The sequence below is a fragment of the Punica granatum genome, chromosome 4 (genome assembly GCF_007655135.1).
Source record: "Punica granatum isolate Tunisia-2019 chromosome 4, ASM765513v2, whole genome shotgun sequence".
In the NCBI taxonomy this organism is placed as follows: domain Eukaryota; kingdom Viridiplantae; phylum Streptophyta; class Magnoliopsida; order Myrtales; family Lythraceae; genus Punica; species Punica granatum.
The window spans coordinates 25188017-25215937 of record NC_045130.1 but is presented as its reverse complement, the minus strand read 5'-3'; the positions used below and the strand labels follow the sequence as shown (position 1 = coordinate 25215937).

The 27921-nt window shown below is 38.7% G+C and overlaps 2 protein-coding genes across 7 annotated transcripts; both read right to left on the bottom strand.

Moving 5' to 3' along the window:
- Positions 1-8329: 8329 nt before the first annotated feature.
- Positions 8330-11291, bottom strand: LOC116204657. Of its 2 annotated transcripts, none has more exons than XM_031536843.1 (5): positions 10289-11291; positions 10116-10188; positions 9673-9819; positions 8845-8889; positions 8330-8701 (listed from the first exon to the last, which is right to left on the bottom strand). In XM_031536843.1, the coding sequence occupies exons 1-5, from the start codon at positions 11080-11082 to the stop codon at positions 8666-8668; spliced, it is 1095 nt and encodes a 364-aa protein (XP_031392703.1). In that variant the 5' UTR covers positions 11083-11291; the 3' UTR covers positions 8330-8665. The 2 variants fall into 2 exon arrangements, with proteins under 2 accessions (XP_031392703.1, XP_031392702.1); XM_031536842.1 differs by having other exon boundaries at positions 8330-8691.
- A 3854-nt stretch (positions 11292-15145) lies between these two features.
- Positions 15146-25589, bottom strand: LOC116204654 (protein SCAI). 5 transcript variants are annotated; one of them, XM_031536838.1, is made up of 12 exons: positions 25162-25589; positions 24339-24726; positions 22932-23138; positions 22633-22845; positions 21377-21443; positions 21054-21275; positions 19170-19281; positions 18481-18529; positions 17463-17645; positions 17250-17386; positions 17020-17083; positions 15146-15810 (listed from the first exon to the last, which is right to left on the bottom strand). In XM_031536838.1, exons 1-12 carry the CDS (start codon positions 25314-25316, stop codon positions 15721-15723), a joined length of 1887 nt encoding a protein of 628 aa, XP_031392698.1. In that variant the 5' UTR covers positions 25317-25589; the 3' UTR covers positions 15146-15720. The 5 variants fall into 5 exon arrangements, with proteins under 5 accessions (XP_031392698.1, XP_031392696.1, XP_031392697.1 ...); XM_031536836.1 differs by lacking the exon at positions 17020-17083; XM_031536837.1 differs by lacking the exon at positions 17020-17083 and having other exon boundaries at positions 21054-21269.
- Between the last annotated feature and the right edge of the window lie 2332 nt (positions 25590-27921).

Below are 27921 nucleotides of genomic sequence, written 5' to 3'. Positions count from 1 at the left end.
ACCTGGATTCCATAAGTGTGTGAGTTTAATGTAAGAAATTATCTCTAAAATAACATGCAAAGCAGTGAATAAAAGCAGAAATGCATGAGATGCATGAATTTTCAAAAACTAATGCTGTCATTCATATTAACTCTGAATGGTTCAAAGTGCAATACAAATTTTGAAAAGATAGTCCTAAGTCGGTCTTCCAACGTGCTCGAGGTTTGAGCGAGCGTGGCATTGGATTTCTGTAGTGGATCTGAGCGAGCTCCCTCTGAGGTTGTGGTTGGCCGACTAGTTCCTCATCTTTCTCAGCAGCTTATTGGCGAAGGTGATCGATCATGTTGTTGGTGAGGTCGACTATAGTAGCTGTGCCTGAGGTGGGGGATGTTCTGGCAGATGTGCTGGTCTTTGTTTGTGGAGACCCGGTGGAACCCTCGTGTGTTGGCGGACTTTGTCGAGGCACGAGCAAAAGGCCGAGCAAGGCGTCTCTTACCAAGACAAAAGGAAGACTGACTTAGGACTCGTCTATATGAATGACACCCTAATTTTGAAAAACATATGATGATGTGTGCGAAGAAAGTAAATGCCTACGGCTTAGTACAAATTACAAGGTACATCGCTCTTGAAACAGAAAAGACTCAAGTGGCACGCAGGCCGACTCGATGGACTGTTCGTCGAAGCCGGGTTGGAGGATGGTATGGAGCTCCTGCAGAATGCATGGTTTTAGTGCTACAGGGACCGTGCTATATAAGGATGGGGGCTCCCGACTCAAGGGTGTCAATTCCTTGAAACCGAGCGGGATTCTTTTCAAGGCCTAAGCGGCAGTCGAACTGCGCGTCGTACCCCTACTTCGAACCCCTATCTAACCTATGCTCCTATTACCGATCGTGGGACGCGACCCAAAGGTACCTGGAAGCTAGTATGATATGTAATGCGTGTGCGGGAAATAAAAGTGCGTAAAGTAGACAAGCGAAAGAATTGCGGAAAGCGATAAATAAACAAGCAAACAAAGCAAGCAAGAACGAGCCCAAACCCTCTAAGTGTCCCCAGCGGAGTCTCCAAGCTGTGCGCACCGGAATTTCGTCTCGTCGGGGCACGCATGCGCGCGCCTAAATGCAACGCGGCTTGGGAGTGTCCACCTTCCCGGGGACGCGCGACGGACGCACGTGAGAAGGAGTCGCCACTACCTGTTTACGACCCGAAGGTCGAGGGCCGGTGAGTTGCCCGGGTCTAGGGGTACGGGGTATACCTAATTGCTAAGGCATATGGTCTGCGAAACCCGAGGTTCCGAATTCGGGAGTTCTGTTACATGCGAGCCTATATCTCGCATGCCCTATCGGTACTCTAGCTTGTCTAGGCTTACCATTTTTTATTTAATTACCGCTTACTTAAGTTCCGCTCATCTTACGCGTTTTGACACCGTAAATTCGAATAGACACTTGAACCGTCCACTCTCCGACCGGGATTATTACATGAATAAATATGCATCATAAAACCCTTACATTGTCCTCTCAAATAAAAAATAAATTACAATAACTGAATCCCGGTCGGTTCGCGTTTGGCCGTTATTTCACTCATGCTCACCGTATGATTTTGGAAAAGACCGGAAATTAAATTAAATGCGCACTCAGTGTATAGGGGCATTGGACCCCGTGATCGAAGGTCATGGGTATTGGACCCAGTGAATCGTATCCTAAAGGATCGAGCTCGACCCGCATAACAAATAAGTGTAAAAATGTAACAAGTAAGCGCAAATAAACAAACAATGAGATTTTGTTATTGTCGAATTTACGTGAGTTAATCAATTATTATCTGGGATATCTTGGCATACAAATCCTACCCTAAAACAAAAAAATATGATGATGGATAGGGTATGTAGCATTTGGCATTATTTTAGCGGAGCCGACAGACGTGATATCCATAGTCAAGTCTCGAATGTGTGGGTTGTTTTTAGATTATTCTGTATCGTGACAATATGGCTTTTACAGATTAAAAGTATTTTCACCTAAAATCCAAAAAACTAACCCTCTAATTGACTATTGCCCATGTTTGATTTAAGCCGAGTTTGTGATTAATTTGTTTTCCCATGTTTTGACCAATTCTAAAACAAACCTATGCTAGGATTACGGCAGGACAAGAACCGGTAATCATGCCCTTGAATCGGTAAATATGTGTGTGTATGAAAATCAAGATTACGTTGTACGTATCTCGGTGCTTTTGAAATTGTGAATTTTAAAAAGGCATGACTAACAGTTCTTGAACTGTCGACGCGATTACAAATTATTAATCAATTCGTGCAATCCAATTAAAGAAATCAAGTGATTTAATTTAGCCAAATTTAACGTCCCGATTATCCCGTATGTAGAATTTTAGGTTAATTAAAAACTTACCGAATGCTTTAGTCTACGGATTTCGAGTCGTCGGATTAGCCATTAGTTGACCGTCCGGTAAACTCTAATTTCCAACTGTCCTGAAATTAAATTCAATTTTTAAACAGAGTTTATATGATTAATCCGAATTCGTATGAGATTTTAATTAAATTATCAAGAAAACATCCAGACACACAAATCACGGGCACACAATCATGTCAAGCTCATCGAATTCACTCGTCGAACATCGAAAGACCTATCGCATGTTACTAAGATGGAGATTTATACCTGATCCCAAGAGATTCTCAGGATGAGCTAGCTCGAAAGATCCTTGACTACCATGGACCGGGGCGGCCTTCAAGTCGGGACTTAGCCTAAGCCTAGGTGAGTCTCCACGTCGTCTTGGAGCTCCATCGGCATTGGCCAAATATCTTCTTATATCTCGCCTTTCTTCTCCTCTCGTGAGACATGCAAGACAAGAAACAAACACGGGAGAAGCGGGACAAAAGCAAATATGCGAGCCATGAACAAGATCGAGAATAAGGCTAATGAAATGAGTTCCAAGACCACCATTGAAATTTGGTCACGACTTTAAAGTCCCAATGACTCGACTTCCTAGCACCGGAGTTGCGGAACAGCACAGCCCACGAGCTGCTTGCAGCTGCTGGTCGAAGAAGGTCCCAGCGGGTGTGAGCTCGAAGCTGAATCACATCAGGTGCTTGTACAAACGTATCTTTCAAGCTCATAGTTGCTGCTGTTGTTCTTTTTTTTTTTTCACTAGGAGTCACCGAGGGAAGGAAGAAGAAGCTAGGAATGGTGTTGGAAATGCTGAGGTTACTCTCTATTTGTGTTTGTGCCGGAACTGAGAAGGTGCGAGAGAGAGAGACGATTAGAGAGGAGGAGACTAGGGTCGGGTCTGGTCTGCCTACCGTTATGGAGCCCAGAGGGAGTTCAGGGAGAATCAATGGGAGGATTCGGGATCAGCCCAGGGGAAGTTGCGGCAGGATTAAAATGAAACAAATCAAAAAGAAAAAATAATCGAATTAGACATAATTTCGATAATCTATGCAAGCAACAAGCAATTATTTCATGTCATCATCATCCAAGCAAGCACGATATTTAATATGAAGCCCTAAACATGCCGCTAAGTTGAGATTTTACCTAGTCCGAAAGTTTGGGGACGTTTCTGTAACATAAGAAAATTACCGGACGGACGGGTCGGGTCGGATCGGATCGGATCGGTCAGCCTATCCGAAGGAGGAAACCGCCCGGAGAGGTCTTGGGCTGGACTGAATTTAGGACCGGACTGGGCTTTGGGCCGCGAAAGGCTTCAGGCCGCGGCTGACGGGCTGGGCTGGCTGGGCTGACGGGCTGGACCTGCAATGAAATGCAATGGGCCGAAGCCCGTTAGTGGCGATCGGACGATAACACGGGCGGCGCCGAGCGGCTGAGAGCGGCGGTTCCGGCCGTTGGGCGCCGCAACGACGGCGCGAAAGGAAGCGTGTGAATGTTCTGAGCGCCGCCCTGGGGACGCCGGTTCCGATCTGGGCTTCACCGGTGGCCGGAACGGTCGGGATTGCTGAGATTTCACGGTTTTCCCGCGCGGTTCCAATCGGGCTCCGATTTGCAAAATTCTCCCAATCCGAGAGGAATTTCGCGATTTCTTTCACTGGGTTCCCTTGTGTGTCCCCCGAATTAGGTTTTCCCCCCTTTAATTGCAATTTTCGGTCGAGATTTCAGCCGATTTGGGGAGGAAATCGCGGAATCCGCGATTTCCTATTCTGGGCGGCCGGCCAGATCGCGGGCAGCCGGTTGCCGCTGCCCGGCCTGCCCGGACTGCCCGGAACAATATATTTTTTTTTAAATTAGGGCCGGCGGGTCACGGGCTGCCGGTCAACGCTGCCCAGCCTTGCCCGGCCCTGCCCGAGATTTTTTTTTCTTTTCTTTCCTTTTTTTTTTAAAAAAAGGTGATAAATAGAAAAATGACAATTTTGTCCCCTTGGAGCCGATGGACCGAAATTGGGTGCTGACAATTACTACTACTATTACTACTACTACTACTACTACTACTACTACTACTACTACTACTACTACTACTACTATTCAGAGTGTCACTTTGCTTCTTTTTAAATAGGTTGGCCTTCTTTTATTGCGTTTCTAATTTGTGGAAGTCAAGAAATTTATATAAATTAAGTTTTTAATATGTGTCATGATAACTAAAAATAACGGCAAATTCTCACCTAGTAAACATGTTTTCTAAGCTTCGAACTCCACTTGAAAAGCCTCAATTTTATATTTATAAATATGATTTCTTAATTTTTTTTAGAGAAATAAATTTAGGAAAAGAGAAAAAGTGAAGTTGAAAATTAGAAAATACTTTTCTGATAGTAAATAGGGCATACCTTCTCTGTCAATTCACCCTCAAAGGAGAGGGAGAGGGCCATGGGCGTCTTTTTCATTTCTTTCCCTCCGTGTTTTTCTTTATTCCTTAGATTTTTTCTTTAATTTAGATTATTCTGTGTTCTCAACCTTTAAAATAGTGACAAAGTGTCCCCTAACCTTCGTAATTTTGTTCTATGTATAGATCTATTTAAAAAAAAAGCAAAGCGCAACATTGACTACTTTTTCGCCTACTTTTCCAGCCAAAATTAATTTATAATAAATGTATTATTTCCAAATTTATAAAATAACTTAAGTTTTTTTTTATAATAACAAAAAAAAACAGAAAAATAAGAACAAGTGAGAAAGAGACAAGGGAAGAAGAGAACGGGAATCTCTCGCTTTCTCTCTCTTTCCTCCCCTAGAAAGAGAGATCAAAGAAGAGAAGAGGCGATGGTGGCACGTCCCTCGGCCACCGTTATCCCAAGCGAGGCTGTCACTGGCCTGAAATGCCTTCAATGACTTGCCTTTGGCGGTGGTAGTTGAGCGGCAAGCCCTGTCGCCCCTTCTCTTTGTCCTCTCTCTCTATGTTCATCAATTTCTTTTGAAATTTTAATTTTTTTTCTTTTTGAAGAGACAAATTTAGTTTGCCTCCTGAACTATGAGGTGGTTTTAGATTTGCTCCCTAACTTTCAAAATTTCGCTCAATGCCTCTCAACCTAAGTGAAAAATAAGTACGGTGCCCTCTCTCACATGAATCAAAGACTTTTCTAGCCGCATAAGGGTGAAAAAGTTATTTTGTTTCCACTTCTTTCAATTCATATGACTAATTTCGGGTATATCTTTCTCTTACTTTAGACCTCTGATTTGAGTGTTCTTGGTGTCCTTGAAAACTTTGTGCAGGCATTACTATTTAGAATCGATCAAAAGCTTAAAAGAATTAGGAATAGGCTCAAAATTGGGATTGAAATTCAAATTTTGTCACAAAATAAAAAACTTTACTAGGTATTAACTTTCAAACTGCTCAACAAAATTGTGTTGTATAGACATGTAGCGTCCACACAACCTCTAAGGTCTAACAATATAAATATTTAAGGCCGGAAGCAAATTATTAGAGAATCATCAGGGATACGTGAGTTTTAGCTTCCTCTGTCTAGGTTAATGGCGATTCTTTGCCGTGTTATTCCGACCTTAATTTTTTATATGGTTAGACTCAAGAGTTCGTTAGGAAGTTATAAATCTTTAAAACACTCAATTTTGTTGAGAGATTTAAGAACCTAGTAAATTCTTCGATTTTGTAACTAAATCCAAATTTCAACCTTGTTTATTTTAATCTTTAATTGACTCTTTAGTTTAATCTCTTCGATTTCTCTATTCAGTCGCATTTGTCTACTAAAAACTTACTTGAAAAATTCAAGTATCATACATTTAAATAAATTACATGAATTTTTTAGATAATTATTTTTAGTAATATACTCACATTCTACATAATTTGTTAAGTCAAAAGTAAATTACCCGAATTTTTTCCAAAAAATGTAAGAATATGTCAATTGCTCATCGATGGGGACATGAATGTATTGTAGAATTTTGCTTTTAGAGTCCTAAGAAACTTTACATTTCGACTTTTCTCAAACTTTTCATCATTTTTCAGAACTCTTATATGAAATATCCTAAAAATTGACAGTGATCAATATACTTTTCCGAAAATCACGCTTGTAATATGAGGCGCACCTCTACTCTCGATATTGGCAGAGCATTCACTCTTCTTCTGCCTGATCTCATCATTTTAATTTTGAAAAGCAAAACCGAGAAAGGGAAAGAAGCAGAAAGAAAGATCATATGAGAAAGCAATCAAAGATTTCAAATAGACATTAATTCAATAGGAGGGGGTTTAGGGGCTGTAGTGAGCATATGAAGATAGGAAAAGCAATTACATAAATTAAGAGTAAACTACCATCTAATCTAGAAAAAAAATTGGTTTATAAAAAAGATAATTTGTAGCAGAAATTTTACTTGAATTGATGTATTTTACTATTGTAGTGGACTTTTAAAATAGCAAATGAATCTGCTAGCTATCAACAAAATTAAATTATATAATACGTCATTTTTGGACTTTTCAAAATATATATATATATATAATAACTCTCTCATAAAAATAATAATTCTCTCATAAAAATGTATTTTGGTTCATGGACTATTTATGGCCCGAGTTTTAACTCTCCACGTCGAACGTAAAAAAAGAAAAAAATATAGCCAATTGACGAATCTATAATGTATAATAATAAAAAAAGAATATTCTTAAATTACAATTTCATTGTCAAATATTCATTAATTAAGTAGATGGAAATTTGTTATGCTGATTTAAATAAATGAATTATTTTAGATATCAATATTCATAGTAATATTATAACTTTTTTTTATAAGTAACATTATATAATTTTTCGGTGTGTACTTTGGTATTTGGAAACTCAACGGGTTCCGACTAATTCAGTTAAGGTTTGGTCGGTCCACTAAAGGTAACATTATATAATTTAGTGCATACTATAATGTCCAGTCTTTGAAGTATTTACACAATTACACTCATTCAAGGATAATTACACCACCGGTTTTTACAAATTAATTTTACCAACAAAGTCAGTATAACTATATTAAAGATCACCAGTGCAACCTTATATTGTCAGATAAAAACATAAATAATTTATATATAGATATTATCTATATATAATTATATATAGTAATATGAATTTATTTTAATATCAATATATTCATGTATTTAGATATTCATTTTTTATCTTCAATAAAAAAATTCAAGACTACTAATTATTATGTTGATAACAAAATCTTCTCAAAAAATTTCAAAAATATTTTGTTATATCAATATCTTATCAAAAGATATCTAATCAGTTTTAAAAATTCAAAGATTCATGTAGAAATATTATCTAACAAACAAAAACTCATCAGAAAATTAGAAAAGCATTCTCTTTTATTTGGGTTATTATAAATTATCTTTTAAGAAATTAAAATTATCAAAAAAAAATTTGAGAAAATCCCATTCAATATTTGGACGTTCTGAGGTGATGAAATCGGATCCACCATCCACCATGTCTCCGCTTTATGTTAATACATACATATATATACAAAATAACTAAAACTCATCGACTGTGATGCAAATAAAATACACAAAAAGTTCATTTAACTAGAATTAGAAGGTCAATTTAACATATTGAAGTTTTATAATTTGACCATCAGAGGATTTTCTCCTTCTGCATTCTGGCTTTTGTATTTGTATAATTCTACTGATTTTGCTTTAGTCTTTAGATATTTGATTCTCATTCCCCAAAAGAAATCTATTTTTCTCGTAAGAATTATTAAAAATATTCAATTTTAAAATAAGAGCCAAGAGATAATTACGATATAAACAGCTCGAATCCCGTTAGGTACAAGCCAAATTATTCGGCACAATAAACCTTACTGATAACTACAACTATTCATGGGAATGAAAAAGTAAAAACTGGAACCTACTAAAAAAAAAGAAAAAGTAAAACTAGAAAATTTCTAAATGCACCTGTCTATTTAATACGAGTAATACCACCAACGCATGGACAAAAGAACTGGAACCAGCATCCCATACCATATATTAGATTCTGTACATAGATGATCACAAAAGCAGCTCGTATAGCCAACTATGCCTGTTCCAACAAAAAATAACCTATGGACAGAACTTGCAATAGCTGCGCATTGTTGCATTGATTATAAACAAAAGTGCAACACTAGCTTTATACCATACTTCATGGTCGTTCAATACATACAAGAAGAATGACCATACGGTAGAACTACGGATTCCGTCAATTGCACATTCTCAAGCCAAAAGAAATTCAAAAAGTTGCTTCTTCTGCTACCTCTCCTCTCTAACTCCTGCATCTTCCCCACCATTTTCAGGACTGCCTTGGATTCTCTCGATCTGGAATTTCCTAAGAACAACAGCATAAATGCAACGCCACGCAATTTATAATTTGTCACACCAGTCACAAGCAATCTTTTGTTCATCAATATTCTCATATTAATAACGGAAACACAGATACAGAAGAGCAAACAGGTTCAGGGTGAAGCTTACCTCCCCATTTTCATCCTCAACTGGTCCCTTTCCCAAAGATTTGTCCTACGCAATTCATGAATACAATATTGCACCATGAAAAACACACACATAAATATGAAAAATACCAGCTAAATAATGAAGTGTGCTACATTGTCCATATACTTTTCATGATGGTAGCAGACAGGAGGAAAATCAGCTTAACATCTGTAAAAATGATGACAGAGGAAGGAACAACCATTCGTCCAAAAAAAAAAAAACTCGTGGCAAGTAATACCAGCTTCTATCTTTTATCCTGTAGGTTTATCATCATCCATGTTTCGAAAAATACTTAGATGTCTGTTTGGCTGTTTGTATAATATTGAGTACATTGCTCAAGGAATGGCAAACTAAAGCAGAGACTTGCTCAGAAAACGGAAATATTGGCAGACTGCTTTGCACAAACAGAAAGTAAGAAAAAATTGAACCGGAACTGCTGGGAATTCCTAAACCAGATTTAAGCTAACTTTGAATGATTCTGGTGCATTGACAAATCACATTGGGTCTTTAGCCATATGTGGTAGGCCTGCATGTATCAATCTTTCCTATAATGAGTATAATCTGCTCAACTTAAGTAGCAAGTAATGACTTATCCAAAAAAAAAAAAAACAAAACAAAAGCAAGTAATGTAAATATGGTTCCAGAGATGGTCATTGGACGGCTCGACAGAAAGGATGCAGAAAGGAGGAAAATGGTAAGAGATGATTATAGGAAGTATGTTAATTGGAGTATAAAACCAAAGAAGATAGAACGACAACAATAAAGAGACTCAATTCTCATAGGAAACAAATATATCCATCAAACGTTTACCATCATATTCTTTCTCAACATGTTCTTCCATTTATCCTTGAGATCCATAGGGGTGCGAGTTGAATGGAATGTTCCCGACCCAAATTCTAATATTTTCCTCCATGGTACAGACTTCGTTTCTTTGTCAGAGAATTTCCATACTCCTTCCTGAAAACATAAGATCTTTACATGAATATTATTACAACAAAAAGAGTTACTGAACTCATGCCCTTCTTCCAAAATATTAACTGAAACCTGACCTGATAAGTAAAAAGCATTGTACTCAATGTTCCAAAGTTATTAATCCGCTCATTACAGAATTACATAAAAGGACTAGTAAACAGCCGAAAGAGTGCATTTGGCAACGGTGTGTCCCCTATTGTGTCTTTAGTTTTTACAAGCAAAGAAAGCCGTTTCCTATTCTTTATGTTCAGAACCGAAATGTAATACCAAAAAAGTCCTACCTCCAGTATCTCCTCCTCCTGAAGAGTCCACTTCAATCTCTTCCGCCTCGGTTTTGAGATCACCACATATTTCCTGCAAAGCGAAAGCAGCACAGAATCCATTAACTTTCAGCAAAACACCTCACTCAAGAAAACAGGCTTTAGTGTATGAAACTATTTCTAACTGGACTCACTCTTCCTTGGGTGATTGTTTCCCGTGACTTGACCTGTCTGCATCAGCGACTTCTTTTTCAAGGCAAGGGCCTTTTCCGGCAGTAGAGCCTGCTTTCTCTGGCGAAACAACATCATTGTCCTGATTTTCGTTCCTGGAAGCAGAAGCATCGGCTTGTTTCTCCGGTGAAACAGCATCATTGCCTTGATTTTCATTCCTGGGAGAAGAAGCATTGACCTGTTTCTCCAGTGAAGCACCAACATTGCCTTGATTTTCATTCCCGGAGGCAGAAGCATTGGCCAGTTTCTCTGGCGAAACGGGAACATTCCCTTGATTTTCCTTCCCTGAAGAAGTAGCATTAGCTTGTTTCTCCATCGAAACAGGAACATTCCCTTGATTTCCATTCCCGGAAGCAGTAGCACTAGCCTGTTTCTCCGGTGAAACGGGAACATTCCCTTGATTCTCCCTGATGGAAACAGAAGCATCGGACTGTTTCTGCCTCTTTTTGCCACGATCAGCTCCCACGACATCAACAGTGTCCGAAAGGACCAGTATGGCCTGAGTGGCCTTCTTCTTCAACTCCTCAACCTTAGCTGTTTTTCTTTTGTAGGAACAATAAGGACAATAGAACTTGCCCGACTGATCAAACTTGGGTTCCCTGGGGTAGCACTTGACATGAAATGCAACCGGGCAGTCAGTCTCGGCACAGCCCAGCATCCGGTCACCCTTTCTCCTGCCGCACATCACACAAACTCTCACGGCCGATTTCTCTTGACCGGAAATGCCTCGAGAGCCTCCGTCACCGGACTTCTCCATGTTCTCAGACTAAAAGCTACGGAGAGAGAAAGGAAGACGGGGTTGACCTGATCAAGAAGATGAAGAAGCTTCCGCCGCCGTAACGGAGGAGGAATCGGTAGCTCGTCGTCTCTCACCGGATTTCCCCTAATCGGAAGACGCAGCGCTCGGACAGACGAGCCCCGGGGGTCGCGCCCAGGGGCCAGCGGGACTTTCTGATTCTTCATCTTCCCCCAATTTGAATTCAGGGCGGAGAATTTTGATGTCAGTCAGTGAAGTTTCACTTCATTTCACAAACTCCCCCTGCTTTGAGCATATTTACACATTACACCCTAAACTTTTGTTCAATTAATTTCCGGACACATCTTTAAGCTTCTCCACTTATCGTTCACGTGTATATCATGGATGACCGATTTGCTTATCCAATAGATATATACAAGACCGCATCCAGTACGCACGAGCTGTCATCATTTTTTCTTATTTTTTTGTAAAATTTCTAAGAAAATATAATTATTCTTTCATAAATTTTCTAATATGCGTGCTGATTTTTCATTAAAATTAAATAAAAGCTTTTTATTAATTAAAATACTTTTTTGCCATAATTAAAATATTAACTAAAATTAATTTAAAGTAGTAAAAGGATGAACTGGGATGCAGTCTGGAGAAAATGCGGGGCGAGAGATTTGCAAGTTTTGAGGGAAGAGAGAGAGAGGAACGAGAGAGGGAGAAAAACATAATAAATAATGAGAGAGTGGAGAGTTATTACGAAGAAATAGTATATAATTAGGAGAATGGTCCGCGCACATCATAATAATAATAATAATAATAATAATAATAATAACAATAAGTATTATTAAATAGATAATAAGTTAGGAAAATAATAAACAAAAAATAAATTTACATATCGGATATATTTTCCTCCAATTCTTTGTATTGTTCATGTCCTGGTCCTTTTTTAGCTCGGTCTTCATTTACATGTTTTCTTGATACTATAATATAGTCTAAGAGCAGGAGTTTCTCCTCTCCATTATGGCTTGTTTCTTCTTCAGATCAGATGGTTCAAAGTTGAGTCCGATTGCTACTTGTGAATGTCTATGATGGCAGGGTTGTGTTGTATTTATAGGGGGTATGAGACTAGTGGTTTTCCTCGATCGGCCTCATCGAGATAGTCACCTGATTGATGCATGTTCTTGATGGACACCTTGAGCCATATTTAATCTTCCCTAAATGGAAAGATTGAATTGTAGTTTCTTTATCTTCTTGGCATTCTCCATACGTACAATGTACTTACAAAGTAGTAATGCAAAAATGTACAAATACATGAATCGATGATGTAGTCCGAGAAGTCAAAAAGTCGATCGACCACGAGCTGAGAATTCGGTAATGGAGCTCCCACGACATTGCTGCTCAACTTTTATATATTATAATTGGTTACATGTTTATTCTTTAAATTCTCATAATTAAATGATTGTTAAGTTATTTCATCATGGAAAAAATTGGAAGGGAAATGCTATCATATTTGTTCTTTTCTCTTTTATAATATTAGATTTTTTTTTGCCGAATTCTTTTGTAATATTAGATAACATGTCTGCGCTATGCGCAAGTTTTATTAGACTTTTTATTGTACCCGCTATTTAATTATTTTTCGTCAACGGTGAATAAACATTGATCATTTTTCTTTTTGAGTAATAGAGATTGATCGCTTTAGTTTAGGAAAAATCAAATCTTAATAATAAAGACTAATGTACGTATGTAAAACTAATACCGTTTTAAAAGCAGACAAATCCTTAGACTGCACTGTGAACATGGATAATTAGGAGGAATTGATTTCCTTTTAGAATACAATTAACATGTCATTTTCAAAAGCACGTAGTAAGTCCTCGAATGTTAAGGGACGTTCATATATTTTTACACATAAACGTTAGGTTTTGAAAAGACCGAGCATACACACATGCGCGCGCGAGAATAACCAAATCTGCATTCAACATTCAACATTGCATTTACATCCTAAGGCCCTATTTATAGAGTACCATTGAAACTCACACATATACCAGCTAACCATTAACAAAATTCGTCCATTCGATACCCCCATTTCCCTGACACAATAACTCAGCTATTACCCACCTAATTATATCAATTTCAACTACCCAAATGTTTTTTTTTTTTTTTGCTAATCCGGAGTGTTCGGGTTTCGCCCGACTAATCCCCAGAGCTCCGTGAACCCCTGGCGGCACACGAAACGGATAATTACCCCAAAAGCACTCTAGTGGCCCCAAGGGGATTTGAACCCAGATCTCGATGCAAACTTGAGTACACATTAACTACAATTTCGAATCCCTTGAGATTTCAACTACCCATATGTTATTAATTATATTAATTGACTTCCAGGCATTTTAGAGGCTTCGTATCTCTGGGTGGACCATAATCTGCAGCAAATGGATCTTCTTAGCCCGCAAACAAGTAATTGGGGGCGTTATAGCTGTTCTATCTCTGTGCGGACTGACATTCTCACTTTCCCGATGATGCGCCGCATGGACAGGGGATCAGGTCACTGGGAATAGCCGCATGCACTAGGTACTTGTAATTAGATTTTTTTTATTATTATTTTTTTTTCAGGTAAACAGCGTTTTACATTGCAAAAAGGTTTTACACCATTGGAGTAATTCACCATAAAATTAGTTATTTTATTTGATTTGTCGAGAAAAATTGAATGGTATTATGTGTTATAAATAATAGGATTTGAAAAATCTTAAAGAGTTATGTTAATTTAATCTAAACTAAATTCAAACTATAATTTCTTTTTAAAATTAATCTGCCATGACATGCGACTTTTTCATTTTTTTTCTAGTATATAAGAAAAGGGATTTCTACAATTTTTTTTTTTGTAAAAATGTGGGCAACAGTAGTGGTAATTTTATCGTTGCCGCTGTACAATATTCAGACTCTCGTGTTCAGTCACAAATATATAAGATGAACTAAATAATCAACACCAGTTCCATCTGCGTAGAATAACCAAAAGACCTAATGTAATTTACAGAAGCCGGTGCTGCCAAACTCAGACCCAACGAGCTCACTTCTCACAAATGCTTCGACACAAATGCACAGTGAGAGTCCAAATATAGATATTGGGATTATCAAACTAACTGGGAGCAAGTTTGGAATCGACCACCGGAGTTCTACATTATTCTTAACCCTTTTGGTAACATAACAGAACAATGACGTTTTGCCAAGTGCTTTTCACCTTCTTATTCCACCTTTCACAAATGGCCCCAAAATTTCTCATTTTTCAAAATAACCACAATGTAGTAAGACAAAGAAATTAAAATAATCCACCACAAAGCAGTAAGAGGGACGATGGGCCTCTCTACCAAACACTACAGCTCCCGTCGAGGCTGTATGTGACCCCAAAGGCCGTCAGCTACCTCTCAAATCAACAGTTTCCAATCGCTTGCAACCTCGATGGGGCAGTGTTGGTTGTGAAAAGGCCCAACGCTCCTCCCTCTTTTCTTCCAACCTAGCAGCGGCTTCCACGTCTCCACCTCCATGGGCCACAGTAGCTCCCTACACCCCCTCTGCTTCTACCGCAGCTCTCCTAGTACATCCACCTCGTAACAGGGCACGAGCCAGGGTCAGGGGACAAATGATGCAAGCCAGACCCAAGTCTCCAGATACCCGCAGTTACAAGCCCCACTGTCATTCTAAAATTATTTCTCATCTTCATTCCTCCTTCCCTTCCCCTTTATTTTCTTCAACTAGCACCACATTATTAACTGACTTTTAGATAATTAATTAAGTTTTATCAAGCGCAATTCAAATAAGAATCACAAAAAACAGAAAAATCCACTAACCGTGACGGTAATCAACCAATCATGGGAATAGTAGAAATATGTGCCAACTAGAAAGATACAAATCTAACCCAGATAATATTGGGTCACATAAAAAAAAAAAATCCTCTTACAATCTGCCTCTCGATCAATAACCCGATCAACAATGAAACCACCTTGCCGACAAACTTTTAAGTCCAGCTCCGAAAAACACAAATTTGCTAGCAAACATTACGTATAGCTCCCCACGGAAAGACCAATTTAATGAAATATATACTGCATAGATGCAACCAACAATCTCAAATGGATCACAACTCCAAACTGTGTTTTTCTTCTCAAAGTCGAAACACAAACCAATATACATCCCAGAGATCTTGACAGCAACCAACCTACCGGGATTGCTGTAAAATCACTGAAGAGAAAACGTAATTTTCTGTTCTTTCCCTGAGTTAAGATATCTTTCTATTAATTTTCTTTCCATGTTCTTCCAGGAGACAACGATTCTACAAATCCAATGGGAATGCAAGATCCTTGAATAAACTTAGCTTTAACTACAATCTGAAAAAACTCAAGATCACACAAAACATTCATCAAATCTCACCCACAAACAAGAACCATCAAAAAGTCCACAAGGGCTTAAACAAATAGGACCGTGAACCTCAGTTTTCACCAACTTACTTTACGTGAACTTGAGGAAGACGAAACCAATTTCGTCTTTCTCTGTCAGGACTCTGCAGTCTTAACTCCTGAGAATATGAACTTGTTGGCAGCACCAAAGGTTTCTGCGACCTGAAGAACTACTGTTTGGATTGCAGCAGCTTTAGGTGTGAAATTCTCAGGGAGATGAGGTAGACAATGGGGAACAAACTCCGTCTTGCTGTAAGTCGGGGCATACAGGCTCAACACCGCCCAACAAAATATGAATCTGACATAAAATAAAAAGGAAAAAGGAAATAGTGAGAAGGATGAAAAGGAAGCTTGAGCATAAACTTATATGGTCTATGTACCATAATCTTTTTTCAAGTGAGAAAAAAGAGTACAGAAGAACAATGATTCCGCAAAAGAATGCCAGATTCCCGAACATGAGTTACTCTTCATCAAAATGATTTTCCAAACCGTGTCTTCCAAGTCCAGCCTGGTACAGTAGCCACATTGGATTTGATTGTCTTGGTATTAAGATCAGATTTATAAAATCTATACAAAGCGAAAAGGCCCAAATGTAGAGGACCATCAGGGGTCCCAAGGGAGGCCCAAAATCTTGCCTGGACCTGGTGTAATAAGATTGTCTTACATCAAGCCAATCACAGCAGTCCACTGCCATGGGTCCCATCAAAATCAATGTAGGGCCGACAACAAAAATTGCGATTAGAATGGTTTACAGCAATCTTGTATGCTTGGGCTCTTTGTATACTTAGGCAAGAATTTTTCCTGGTCCAGGTAATTAACAATTCCCTATGCTAAATGCAAGGTCAGTTAAAAATATCCACCTTTATCACAAACCATCAATTATATCATCCCTAACTTAACAATTTACAGAAGTAATTGTAGCATTCTAAGATGAGCCTGAAGTCGTGCCCAAGATAAATTACAGGGTAAATGGGACAATGGGATGGGGTATCATGCTCCAGAGTGTTGAAAAGATGCGAATAAGCCACGTAAACTCTTAAGTGATAGAGGATCACTTAATATTTGGGAGCGAATTGCTGTCAGACTCATTTACCCAGTGAAAATATAAATGTCAGCTTGCATCGTCATGAGCTCACTCCACATCCAGGTTTCAGGGTATAAACACCAACACAACCACCTTCCCCCCTCATCCCCTCTCCATACTTATGTATACATTACCTACTTCTCTCCATCAAAAATCAATTACTTCCAGAATCTGCATCTCCCACGAAAAGTTTCACTCATGAACATAACAACCATAGGATGAATCTAAAAGACTCTCCCCGAGTACACACCACAAAGCCACTGAACATAAGTCCATTCCTTTCTGAAATAACATATCCGAGCACAACCGAGTTCTCAAGAGAAAATTTAATAGACTGGAGGCATTTCCAAAAAGCTAGGGAAGAAGACAAATTAAATTTTTTAAGCTCATAATATCCCTAGTTTAAAGGTAACGAAGACTCACAAGATGCAGGACCCCAAAATGTAAGTTGAACAGAATATTCAGCACATAGGCTTTTCCAAGGTGCCTATGAATAATATCATAGAGCAACAGAAGGGCAAATATAAGTAAAGACAACTGAGACCATATAAATTTATTAAATAACTTGAGAATACTTTTTAACTTCACATAGGCCAAATAATGAAAATAATCCCAAAAACCAGTAAGTATGGAATAGAATACACTGAACAAACCTCAGCAGCAGTCGCCTCAAAAAAGGATCACCTAGAATCTGCACCCAGACAGGACTGAGAGAATCACATGCTGCCAAAGCCAAGCCCCAGTCATTCAGCGATGAAGAAAGCAGCTTCTCAGCATTGCTAAAGGCACCCTGCAGATTATGCTCTTGGCAAATGATTTAACCATAAAAAGAAAACCTTAAGCAAGAATGACAGACTTAATCATACCATATCAACTTCCGAACTTGAAATGCCAACTAATATGCAGAAGGCCTGCAGTGGAGCGGTGAGAAATATAGTAAATAGAGATCCATTAGAATGACGACAAGAATCATTAGAACCCATAGGAGCTGAACATCTTGGAGATAAAAGCAATGCAGCTGGTTCTCCTTTCTCCGCTCCAGAGATAGCCTGCCCAAAATCCAAGTAGCACTCAGATTCTGGTCCAGAAAAAAGATAGGAACAGCTAAAAATTTTATTTGATACTGTAAACATACAGCTCTCCAAAGCCCAGTAGCGGGAAAATTGGTGCAACTTTTGATGGGAAGCTATAATTACTTGTTTAATGTTAAAACATATGAACACATTTAGAAACTGCTATTGAGTAATTTCTTGAAGGAGTGAGTTCCGAGCAGTATCTTATCCCTGAAAACTGTTACACTAATAATTTAGTCTTATAGAGCTGAAGTTCACGCAACCAAAGGAAGGAAGATCTATCCAGAGGGAGTGAAGCAGAAGAATCTGTTGAGGAACTGAAGTCTCCTCCAAGTAATACAAGCCATCCTCAAAAGACTGAACTTGTGCAGCAATATAAGGAGAGTTAAGTTTATCTGCCACTCTAATTCTTATCTTATGAATGTAAATGAAGCAAAGGCCGATTCTTAGCAAGACTAGGGTCTGGAAAAGAAACTGCAAGATGGTAGATGTCAAGCTGTCATAGGAATTTTTTAATCAGAACAGATAAGAGAAACAAGGCAGGGCCCCCTAAAACTAAAAATGATGGCTCATCACAAGAAGTTGTTAAAAAAATCACAAGTATATATCAGGAACCAACTAGTATATACGCATATATCAAGCTAAATTCCAATAGGCAATGCATCACCTAGTATCAGTATGACAAATTTGCGATAACCAACTTGGTTTTAGTCAGCAACTCAACACCAGTTTATGTGACCACGAATCATTTTTATCTACAAACAGACACAGTTAATGGAATTTGTGCATCTTCAGGAAAGAATATGTTCACCTCAAATGCTATGCTGCTCTCACTGTCAATTACAAGAAAGAGTGGCCTCCTAGTAAATGGAAGCAAGTCAGAGGGATAAACGCAATTTAAACCTGAAAATATGCAAGTCTGTCAGCAGATAATATCAATGGTAAATGACATTTTTTCTTGCCCAAGCATATACACAGATAAGCAAACTAAAAAATGGCAGTCTGGTCTTGAGACATTTGATTTTAACCAAAAGGTGAGCTATCAACCAGATATATCAGCATGAAAGCTCAAAGAAGCATTCGATGTGTAGACGAAGACAAACCTAAGATTAAAATTCAATAATAGCTTGAAATGATCTGATCTTTCATCTTGTGAATTTCATTGACTACATACCCAAAAGTTAGAATTGACACTTTCCACATAAAGATTGCCCATAATGCCTGAAACAATTATCCATTTTCATCAGCCTATGTTGTAATTGGAATTATGAAATGATCTAATATGAATTCCTCCTTAGAACTGCCACGGGTAGAGAATCCCTAGAACACTGAAAGTCGAAGAAAGATGGCAAGATATGGGCTTATTGATCAAACAGAAGGAGAAACAGATAGGTTCTAACCCAAAAGACAAAATCTTTCAACACACATGAAACTAAAATAAAAGTAGTAGGTTAACGATAAAATAACTCATTTGAGGACTAAGCAAGAGAAGTGCATCACCATGGAATGGTTGATGTTACCCTTACTTTCTGAAATAGTAATCTTAAAGGCCTCACTAAGAGATCTCCAAATGTACACAATCTGCCCCCTAACACATGATTTTGTTTTGAGCCTGGAAAGAAAAAAATTAGTAAGAACTGTTTGAGTGTTGAAATGGAAATTTTATCACAGATAGCAGTCATTGTTCATGCCCTTTCTTTCAAATGGCCTCAGAAATGCTTATTACTAGATTCATTCTCCACAGATAAAATGGCATTAAATAAGCTCCAATTGCTTTGGTCAGTCCCCCACCCCCCCAACCCCTCCCTCACCCCTCCTGTTGGGGGTCACCAGTTGGACTTTGATATAACAACCAAGGAATTGAACCAAAATAAAAAGAATCTCCAATTCGTACCTCAAAGGTTAATGGTCAAACATTGGATAATTCTCTAAATGTTCATCCAGTTTTTTCTTATAGTTATCAAACAATTAAATTACAATTCTAGGTAACTCATATCCAAGGGGGTACATAAAATTACAAAAAGAAAGTTCCACCTTCTTGAAGTAAGACAGGTTACATAGTCAAGTTTCACGTACACCTGCCGGTCATTTTATCATTAAAAAAAAAAAGTTTACGTTTAACTGGAAGTAGTTCACTCACAGCTCTTATCTTTAACTTTCTTGGAAGATGATAGATGAAAAACAGGAACTTGTACTTAGTCAACTGGTGGCATTAGCCAGATTTGCAGCCACCGCGACGAAATCATTTGTGTTAAATATATCAAAATAGTAGTGCGCCATAATCCATTATTCAAGATTACAGATTGCAGACATTTAAGCAGCAAACTATAGTATAACGACAGATTTCATATTCTATGTCTAGACAAGCAAATTTATCAGACTTTTGAAGCAGTGCGCCATAATCCATTATTCATGATTACAGATTGCAGACATTTAACCAGCAAACTATAGTATAATGAATTTCATATTCTATGTCTAGACAAGCAAATTTATTAGACTTTTGAAATTAAGTAAAAAGAAACTATATCTTTCTTGTCATTATTTACATTATTAATTATATGCCTGATTACATTTTTCCCACACAACTTAAACAATTCAATATAATTATTAATAACATATTCTCAACCAACAGGAAAAAATAAGAAACTAAGGACAAAATGGTCAAACCAATTCACAGAAGTGGTAATAAGAAACTAAGGACAAAATTAGAGCTGGATCTTGGGACTTACTGGAATGCTCCTAAACACAACATAAAGAGAAGCAGCCACTCCTTAGTAATAATAAACCATCCCCACACCTTCAAAAATGCTCCTCTTTTGCTCTTTTTTTTTTTTTTTTGTATTTTCTTTCAGATGTACTTTAACAATGCGTTTTTAACCAATCTAAACCTGCATTGTTTTATATACTTGTTAATTAGAAGGTCTCACTTTTGCCACAAAGGATTGATATTTACTTGCAGTTTTCCAGAGATGCAAAGGAACCCTGGTCGGAAACTCTCTAACAAAGGCATGGACAGTGATATTATTACTCTAAAGACTTCATCAGTCAAGCTATGTGTAGAAGCATCTGAGAAGAATTCACAGCAAGCAAACCTATAAAAGCTCTCCAAGAAGCACATCTCCCTGAGTTTAGTCCAATAATAACAAAGTGAAGCATACACCTTGTACATAACGTTTTGATTAAATGAAAGTTTGAACGTTCATCCAAAAAAGAAAAATGAAGTGAACTATACTAGATTAAAGTTTGAAAGCTAGTGCATAAAAAGAATTCTCATTTTTCTCCAATAATCACACCAATGACATCGAAAAATTGTGATATCGAAAAATTGAAATCCACTAAAACGATGCTGTGATATCGAAAAATTGACGAGATATTAAAACCTACCTCCATTTCCACGACTGCCAAACTGTAGACAAGAGTTATTACTCAAGCCATTCACTTTCATTTGTGTAGGCACAGACTGGTTTTCTGTCACAGACCCGAGTGGAATGCTTGAAATCACATCTGAAGAAATGGTATGTGACTGGAAGTCTTTGACAATTTTATTTGCTGCATCAGGAAATGTTTCAGCGCCTGCTAGAGATGAAAGAGCAGTTGGCCCTAAACCTAATTCAATTAGCAAGACAATAGGAACAAGAAACTCTTAAATATATTATCATTAAGAGGGAAAAGAATAATTAGATGAAAAGTTTCAAAATGGCTGCAACCTGAAGCTGATAAGTATACAAGAAGAACTCCGTCAGGAGGAAGTTCCTCACAGACTGTGGCAATTACCTGTCCGATAGATATTAATTGCATCAGTTTAAGATCCAGAAATAGCAGATGACATGAATACTTGACAGATTGTGTTGACAAGATACTGATTGCTATATGCAAAATTAAGTAATTAAATAAAACCACAAGATAATTAAAACCATCTTTTGGGAAGGCGAGCTTCAAGTATATCTGACGTTCATTTGACTAGGGTCTGAATAATCTATTCTTATGAGCCATGAAGTAGGCAACTAAAACACAATTGAACATTTTTTAAGTTACACAATTGCACATGCCAGAGTAAAACGAGCCAAGCAAGTCAAAAGCACAGACTGGGCTAGGCCCAGTTTCGCAGAGTTCTTTCTTAGAACCACAGAAGAACTCCTAGGGGATGGTAATTTGGGTTTCTTCCTGCCCAAATTGGAAAGGCTATCTTTGCTTGAACTTAGCTCGAGTAAGCCAACAAAGGACAATTTCAGATTACCTAGATCAATCAAAAGTCCAATTCAATCTAGGACAAACAGGTATTGAAGTATAATAACATACAAAATGCTTTATTAGTAACAAGGCTAGTCTTCAGACTGATGCTACAGTTTTCTTTTTTTTTTCTGTAAAAATTTTGGATGAAATGGAATCTCATTTGTGACAAAGGTAAGGTGCTGCAGGATGGGCTCAGAGGGATAATGAAATAGCAGCGTTCTAATGCCACATCATATTTCCATGCAAGGCTTTGTTGTGATTTGGCAGAAGCAGGCCCTGGAGAGTAGAGAAATATAATGCTGTAATTTGAAGGCTTAGGAAACAAAGAAGAAAACTCTTAACCCCTTCTTTGTAACCTTTTGGGTGGGCAATGAGAAAGAGAATGACAGAGAACTTCAAGGCTGGCAAATAACAGCATGTTATGAACAATAAATGCTCAAGCAATATAACTTTTTCATCACACTGGATACTACTTCACTGATACATGCTTCTGTGGAGTTTTTCCTAGGAAATGGCACCTACATGACTATAAAATGGATAAGCACTTCCAGAATGGTCATGACAAAATTATTTATATATAATGAAAAAGGGGCATGTTTTCTCCACATATAGCTGCACCAAGTCCATATCAGAGGCAACATCATATGATTATTAATAGATAGCAAAGCAAAGTAACTCAATTCACTAATTTGATTGAGAAAAACCCGAAAGTAAATTTAGGTCTACTTACTGCAATTAGATGGGTCATGGATGGACGATACAAAACAACTTTCTGCGGGTTAGGAGGCAGAGTATGATCAACAATATCTTGAGAGATGTTAGTGCGACTAGGCCCAGAGGCTCCCATTTTAGTTCCAGACGATTGATAGAATGAACCACTGGGTTCCCACTCCAGAGACTGAAGCATCCTAAATGTGTCAATGGTGAGCTCAGAAAACTTCACCTGAGAAATAAAGAAAGAGATTTAATGACTTCAAGTAATCTCCATAATCTGAGTGGATAGAGGAAAGAAAAATAAGCATGTCTGACCTCATTATTGTGATAGCTGCTAAGTACTGCATTGCGTAATCTTAAAGTTCTGGTTGTAACAGCTGCACTAGCACGTGGCAGAGAATCTGGGTGAGGATCCAGCACAAGACTATATCTCAAAGGCCTGATATTCATAAAGGCTGTGTCAGCTTTCAGAAATCTAACAATTTCTTGAACCACGAGCTTCCATTCTCTAAAGTCAGTTTCCTGAAAACAAAATTGCTTTAAGTCATTGCTCTTTTGGTCTATAGCAAATAATGGCTTTGAATAGCAATTTCTGGATGCAGTTACCAGAAGAAATGAAAAGAAAGGGCATGCTTTACATCAAATTACATTTAAGTGGCTGCAGAAGTTATTGTAGCCTGCATAGGAAAATCACTCAGAAATCATGCAACGGCCAACTCTCATTTCAATAGTGACATCTTACGTCTACTTACTCTGGATCTGCCTACATGACTCAATCCCTCTTTCTTCCCCATTATTATTATATGGAAAAAGTAAGCACCATAAAAATGCTCACTTGAATATAAAAGTTCACCCTTAAAACAAGTAAACATCCTACAGAGCATGACAAAAACTGTTACATTACTAGAAATATAGACACCAAAATTTATATGGCATTTGGTCATGAAGAAAACTCTAGCATAATTTCAGCAAGATTATAAAAACTGTTTCCCTTCACCCATTTTCACTTTCAAGAAACTCTATTCTTATGTTGTTCATAAAGTTTCATCAGTCATTTCCACTTTTCTCTTGACCTATCTACCTAAAACTTAAGGAGCAGGGTAGATTTTCAATCAATCTTTGTGTTTTCTTTAATCATATTTGCTACAAAGAAAAAACACTTCTGCACTTTCCGCTTCTGATCGCTGAAAAAATCTAGAAAATCTACGAAAGAGCTGCTCAGTGATTCTTACATCAATTCTCTTCTACGAGGTCCTCAGGTTTTTGAACCTATGAAAGGCCCATCTAATTCTCTACTCATTAAAAAAAACAATATGAAGGGTAGGTACTATCTTCTCCACAACTAGAGCTTTTGCTCACATCAACATTATCAAGCCCGTTTTGCCCCCTTCGAGTTGTCAAGGGCACTAACTCCTACGGTGCCTATTCTACACTGACTCCATACTTCAAAAACCACTGTAAATTGATTCCCAAGAATCACACACTATGAAGAATTGAGATAGGATTTTCTCTAACATAATGGGAGGTTTTATTTTTCACATCAGTCATCATAACAAGTAAAACTTTCACGCTTAATCCTTATTCTCTAAACCCAAAAAGATAAACTACATCGGAATGAAAAGAATTTATACTGCCAAAGCCAAATAATGAGTACTGACATGAAGTAAATAAATAAATAAATTACGATAATAATAAGAAATTTAAGTTAAACTAGTAAAAAACCTGAAACGTCCTCTTGCATTCATCAAGCAACAGCTTCAACTGAGTTACCAATTGATGCACCGTTTCTCTCTTATTGAGAACCAAACACACCATCAGAAACCTCGCGAGAAATCTCAACTGTTTGTTAGCCAAGTTGAGATCCTGAGATAGCCCCTCCCTGAAGTACTCCCGGGTGAAAATTGCCTCATAGAATATATAAGACTCTGACAAGTAGCTTCTCTCACTAGTTCGCATATACTGCCCATAATAGAGCTGGGCAATTCTCGACGCTATCTCGCCAATCTCCCATCTCTTGAGCCCAGCTTCCACCAACTTCTGCCTATTTTCTTGCTGAAACTTCCACAGTTCCGTGTACACCTTAAAGACCTTAAAGAAGTATGTATCGTACCTAACAATAAAGCAACGAGATATATCCAGATTCATCAACTCATCCCCCGCACAAGCCACCAATTAGCAGACAATTCTAAGGAACCCAGAGTTCTCTCAACAATCCAACAGCAATATCAAACAGTTGCCACTGTTCTCAGCATCCATTAATTACCCGGACAGATAAATTTCTTCTCGAAAAAAACACTGAGATAAGATATTTCGAATAGTTCACAGATAAGTTCAGTCCCATAGTTCTGATTCACCATTTATAGGAACAACAGAATCAAAGTTGGGGATCTCGCAACCCAATTGTAAGGATTCTTCTTTGACACCGGTTTCACTGATCTTCCCTACTTCATCAAAATTTGGCATTCAAAGGCACACACACAAACCAACCATATAAGGGACATATGAAATTGCTTCTCGGAAGGGAAAGAGAGATTGGGAACCCAACCTGTGGCGCTCATAGTAGGGCAAGTCCCTGATCTTAGAGAACTTCTTGTCGGCCTTATCAACCAGAGACCAGTAAACCTCGCTCACTGGTATAGTGACACTGTTGCTGCTGTTACTGTGAACATGCTGCTGCTGCTGTGGCTGCTGCTGCGACATGATTTCCACGGGCAATGGAGATCCGCTGCCGGAGCTCAGGGATGGCGATCAATCAGAGACATTGAAATCAAATTGACGATCCAGCTTTGAGGAAATTCCCTTCCCGGAGATTTCGAATGGAATTAGTAGCTCTCACTGAGAGTGTAGATTGTCACCCGGAGTTTATAATAGCAGCCCGAGAGTAGCTGTTCGCAACGGCGGGGCAACGGCCAGTCGCGGCGGGCTTGGTCGTGAATTTGGTAATGGCGTTTGTCATCCGAGTTCGCATCCCAGCTCGATCTTTTTTTTATATAATTTTTTCTGATTTTCTATAAGTTTGAGTCAATTTCAATTCGCCCCTAAATAGTTTCTCTATCTCAATCTGATCCTTAAGGTTTTAATAATTTCCAGATAACCTCCTATAGTTTGGACCGCTGCGATGCCTAAATCTTAGTGAGATGTCCTTTTTGGAGTGTACCCGGTATTTGGCAGTCCAATATGCCGCTAACTAATCCAGCTGAGTTAAATCAGCCCAGTAGAGTTAAAGCCCTCTTAACGTGAATTTTTTCCATCATAAAACTCGAACTAAAGACTTTATTTAAGATGAACAAGCGACGAATCGCTTGAGCCAACTCAAGTTGGTAATCTCAGTGAGATGTGCTATATATCGATGAAACTAGAACTTTTGGTCGTGTGTTGCATGATTTTTTAATTGAAATTTTTATTTTTATTTCAACTTCTGTAGTTTGTAATTATAAGTTTAAAATACTAATTAAGTGCTTATTTTCGAGATTTATATTATCATTTTAATTTTCAAAAAGATTTTTGAATAGTCATTTGTCCCACTCGTGAGTCTTGCGGAATCCATCACTTATTTTTCCAGCACGAGTAATGAGGAAGTTTAATAGCTTATAGATAGTACCCAGGGACATGACGCGAATTAGGTTCGAGCACACCTGGCGGGAGGACCAACCGTTCATAGACCGTTAGCGTGCTATCGAATAGGTCTTGGTAGCATGGCGAACCATGATTGTTGAGCATCCTTACTTCCCCAAGCATCCAACTCGAGATAAGCAGGACTTTTGAGCTACAAAGGAGTACATTCTCTACTTCTACCGTTAGAATCCACCGACACACAAGGATCTCACCAAGCCTCCATAGGATCAGGCCAGCACATCTTCCAAGATGCCTTTCTCCTCGGGTACAACCACCCCTGTTGAGCTCACCAACACCATAGTCGAGAGAGATCGTCTTCGTCGAGAGATCATCGAGAAGGATGAAGAGCTCACCGATCAGCGTCAACTCCAGGGAAACTCGCTCGTGCTTGCACCGAGCTATAGAGGCGCAATTAGGAATTGACTAGAGCGAACGCCGCTTGGAGAGGTCTAGGAAGAGGGCCTGTGGATATCAGCACACATCCTACGATAAATACCTCCATGAGGCCCTTACCTCGATCTGGTGCTTTCCGAGATAGTTCGCTCATGCCCCAAGGGTGGTGGAAGACTGGCTTAGAATTTTACTTTCAAAACTTATACTGTACTTTGAACCTTTCGAGTCAATGTGAATGAACGCATTAATCTTTTCAAAATTACGCATCGCACACATCCCATCTATTTATTGTTCTGCTCAGAGGCCACACATTCCCTACATGATGGTCGATTCACGCCCATTTTGCGGGTAGTTCACTCACAGTCTTCACCTCTCTACGACGAAGCTCGTCGTGACTTGAGGACGTCCATTTCGACCACTCTTAGTACCACAGGTGAGTCGTGCCCACCTCCTCAAGTAAACCATACGTGCAAGGGCGGAGCCAAGATTTTTATCCAGGAGGGGCAAACTTATACTTTTGGGGCAAAATTTAAAAATTTCAAAGTTCAGGAGGGGCAAAGTACTAATTTTACATAAAAGAACTCATACTTTTGGGGTAAAATTTAAAATTTTCAAAGTTCAGGGGAGGCAATTGGCCCCCCTGCTCCTTCATTGGCTCCGCCCCAGCATACGTAGTCTTCATCTCTCCATGGCAAGGCGTGTCGCAACCCAAGGCCGTTCATCCCGATCACACACCCAGCACGACAGGCGAGTCGTGCCCTCCTCTGCAGACAAACCACCCACGGTTTTCACCCTCCGCCATGACAAAGCAAGCTGCGGCTCGAGGGCCGACTTACCTTTCCCGACGAAGCTGACCCACAATAACTTTTGCGTGACTGCACATAATATACATCATCATATGATCATTCAAAGAGAATTTATAATAGAAGCTAAGTAAACATGCATTGAGTCCGTCAGGGACCGCCTTATCACCCCCACAAAACTCAAAAAAACTGAAGCCCTAACTTCTCTAAGGGTTCAAGGGTGTTATAAATATGCCTCAAAAGGTTGAAACAAGCTGAAAGCCGACTGGAGGTATATGGAACAAAGCTGAATAGAATCGAACATAACAAGGCACCGCTAGTGAGTTTTTCGGTTCTCCGACTGCTAAGGGGTACTGCGGCTGGTCAGGGACTTCCGGAAGGTTCCCAACCTACGAAACAAGGTAAAAGAGAAAGGGAAAGAATGGAAAGGCGCTGCCCCAACTGGAGTTAGGTGATTCGGGAAGTGCAAGAAAGACACCCACGAGTGGATCGAC